Below are 3,261 nucleotides of genomic sequence, written 5' to 3'. Positions count from 1 at the left end.
GTGAGTCACGCCTGGAGGCAGCCAGGGCAGGGGCCACAGCCAGCAGCCACAGCTTGCTTCCCTTCCCAAACCCCTTCTGCCAAACAGCGCTTCCCAGAGACTCAGGACAGCCCTGGAGCCTCGTCCTGCGTTCGTGCCATGCCCTCGCTGTGACCGAGCAGGACCCCAACAAAGGGCCCCTAAACACCCAACACACGCCCCTTGATCAGCCTCCGGCTCCCCTCTCCACCCACTGCCGGGCTGGCCACCCCCTCTGCCCACAACTCCCACCGAGCCCTGCACGATGTGAAGGCACAGCCATGCACACCAGCGGTTTGAAACATTTTTAAACGCTTTTATTTACAGTGCTTGTTGAAAACAATATATATATTTATATCTATCATCCTCGTGATGTCTGTGCCATAGAAAACGCTGTGGCTATATTGCCTTTAATTTACAAAAAATGGTCACAAGAAAAATCTGAAGGGAAAAAATGGAAATCAAAGTTTGGTCCCCAATTGTGTCTCTCTTGATTTGTTTTAAAAAAGCCTCCAAATTAAAAAAATACACAGCTCAGATGAAATTCATATATAAAAGCAACCCTTATCTTCCGAAAAATTCACGAGGGCCAGCTTGCTGTCATGTAAACTTGGAAAAAAAAAAAAGAAAAGCTTAAAATAAATCCTGTCTCCGTGTGTCGCTTAATAGAACCATTATTTGCTTGTAATATTCTTTGTCTCTCAGGGTTCAGCGGGAAAGCTGCGGGATGAGAAGAGGCCTGGCCTGGGACATGAGATCTGTGCCCGCACCTCCTGGCTCAGGGAGGAGCTCTGGCAGCAGGGAAGGGGGGGGGGAGCTCTCAAGAATCTCACACCAGTGACAAAAACAGGTGGGCAGGTGACAAGTGACAAGGGAACAGGAGGGGCTTTGCCACGTGAAGCGCCTGGCCAGGTTGTGTGCCCAGGAAACCATGAGATTCTTGAGGGAAGAGGAGCACTGGGAAGTGGGGCGTGGTGAAGGGATGCAGGGACAGGGACAATTTCAGCTGGGGAATGATGTAATGGACGGGCCAGGTCTTTGGGTGAGAAGGGAACTGCTGTCTTCCCCGTCTGAGAGCTTTTCTAATCTTTCCTCATCTGAGATTGTGTGAAGCCAGAGGCTAACGGGCAGTGCAAGCACAGGCTGGAATGGAGGAGGAGAGATGGACGGAACAGGGGAGATGGGAGGGGAGGACTCAAGCTGAAGAGCCATTTTCTGTCTTCTGTCTCTTTGGATCCACTTCATCCTGCATCAGCCACAGGGAGGAAAAAGAAGGAAGTTACCATCTAACAGTTACCACCCCAAGGTACATAATTTCTACACAGAATTCTTAACTGCTGCTCTTTCCTCCATATGGAAATCTCTGTTAGGCCCACCCCAAATCCACTCCCCTCTAAAGCACCCTGGAGCGCCTGACACAGCTGGTTAAGATGTGGACAGCTCCATCCAGAGGGACACCACGCCCATGCTGTTACATCCAGGAGGTGTAAGAAGCCGAGGCTCACACCACTCCAGACAGACCTCAGGGTCTGCCCTCATGTGGAAGATCAGACCCTTCAGTCACCTCACCCTTACAATTCCACCTCCTGGCCTGAAGCCCAGAAGACACAGGTAGTCCAGAGGTCATTGCCAAGCACAACCTCCAGCACCTCGACTCTCTCACTTACTCAGCACCACAACTGCTGGTGAAGGACCTGGATCCTACAAGGAGCATCCAGTGATTTACAATCCCCTCGCCAGATCAGACTTGTTTACCCATCTGCTCCTGAAGCAGTGAGACCCGAGGCCTATTTGAGATTCTCAGCAGCAGTATCCACAAGGATTTGATCAACAAGCAGCAAGTAGCCCCATTCCCTCTCCCCACCATTATTCTGACACTACTGCTCACCTCCTCCTCCTCTGCAGATCGTTTTTCTGCGTGGCCATCCTGCTCTTGCCCATTCTCATCTGCTTCTAAGCACCACCAAGAAAGGAAAACCATGAGTTAAACTGAAGCAGCATTTAAGGGAATCTTATCTCACAGTCAAGAGGGATCAGAGAGAGAATTTCCCTCCACAATCCTCTATTCCTCTGCAGCCTCCTTCAATTTTCCCTACCTTCATCCTCATCACCACCTTCTTCTTCATCCACATCATCGGGATTCTCTTCATCATCCTCATCAGCTCCGTTCTCCTCATCCTGAATGAAACACACCAGTCAGAGCAGAAACTGGTGCCAGGATGACATTTCCACGTGCTCTTTGCTACAAGCACAACAAGTCCCAGAGCTCCAGCCACTCCAGGTATGCATTTGAGTGCATTGTTGCTCCGACACCGTTATTCCCACCAGCCCTGCTGTACACTCCTCCCAACCAGCCCTCCTTCACAAAGCCCATCCTTCCGGTCCATGCCCAGCAACACGAAGCTCCTTGTCTTACATCCCGATGAGCTGCTGCCATCCCTCCCAACCACCACAGCATCTCTCTGATTACAGGCTAATGACTTAGCCGAGGCTCACGGTACATCTGCTTCCAGATCCCTCCCGACCTCCATCAATCTGTGCGTTTCCTCACTGCTCCTCCCCCCACCTTCTCCAACACATGCTCCTTGTGCACCGCGGGATACCCCAGTGGGCGCAGGACCACATCTCCCGTGCCACATTCTCCCACTCGTTCTCGGCTCCATTCCCTTCTCTGACCTTTTTTCTCCCCGATGGGCTGTGCTGACTACACCAAGTCCTTCAAGGCTCATTCTCCACAATTATCCAGGAGCTCACTACTCTCCCTTTACCTCTATGTGGATCTTCCTTGGCCTGCCCTCTTTCTTAATCTCCCACATTCCCTTCACATTTTCTACCCACAGCGAGCACAAAAACCTCCCCGACGTCACCAAATCCGTCCCTCAGAAGAGCCTCACCTCTACTATCTCCTTCTTCTTTTCTTTGTGGACTGCTTTCTCTTCGAGTTTTTCCTTCTTTTCTTTCCTTTCCTAGATATGAAACGAGGTGCGGGGGGAGTGGGGGGGAAAACCAACAACATTCCGGCGGTCAGAGGCAATAAAAGAATAAAAGACAGGGATGCCTAGACAAAGAAGGCTGGGAGGAGAGGCGGCATAGCGGGCAAGGAGAAGACATATTAGGCGTAAAATCCGCCCGCCTGACAAAGGAAAACAGCAGCGAACGCGCGTCACAGCTACTTTTAGCCTGCACACGCGTGTGGAAACCAGAAGCGGCACGGAAGAGTTTTAACGATTTATTACCAAAAAA

The 3,261-nt window shown here is 51.1% G+C and overlaps 1 protein-coding gene across 1 annotated transcript in view; it reads right to left on the bottom strand.

The window, feature by feature from the left end:
• Positions 1–313: 313 nt before the first annotated feature.
• PTMS (parathymosin) overlaps positions 314–3,261 on the bottom strand; it is a 3,727-nt gene continuing 779 nt past the window's right edge. The window contains exons 2-5 of the mRNA XM_005420601.2: positions 2,913–2,984; positions 2,115–2,196; positions 1,907–1,971; positions 314–1,264 (exon numbers count right to left, since the gene is read on the bottom strand). Coding sequence (XP_005420658.1) covers positions 1,214–1,264; positions 1,907–1,971; positions 2,115–2,196; positions 2,913–2,984 — 270 coding nt within the window. The 3' untranslated portion in view covers positions 314–1,213. The remainder of the gene's footprint in view (positions 1,265–1,906; positions 1,972–2,114; positions 2,197–2,912; positions 2,985–3,261) is intronic.

The sequence above is a fragment of the Geospiza fortis genome, unplaced genomic scaffold (assembly GCF_000277835.1).
Source record: "Geospiza fortis unplaced genomic scaffold, GeoFor_1.0 scaffold1, whole genome shotgun sequence".
NCBI lineage: Eukaryota > Metazoa > Chordata > Aves > Passeriformes > Thraupidae > Geospiza > Geospiza fortis.
The sequence above is the reverse complement of the archived record's forward strand: the minus strand, read 5'-3'. Positions and strand labels throughout refer to the sequence as shown.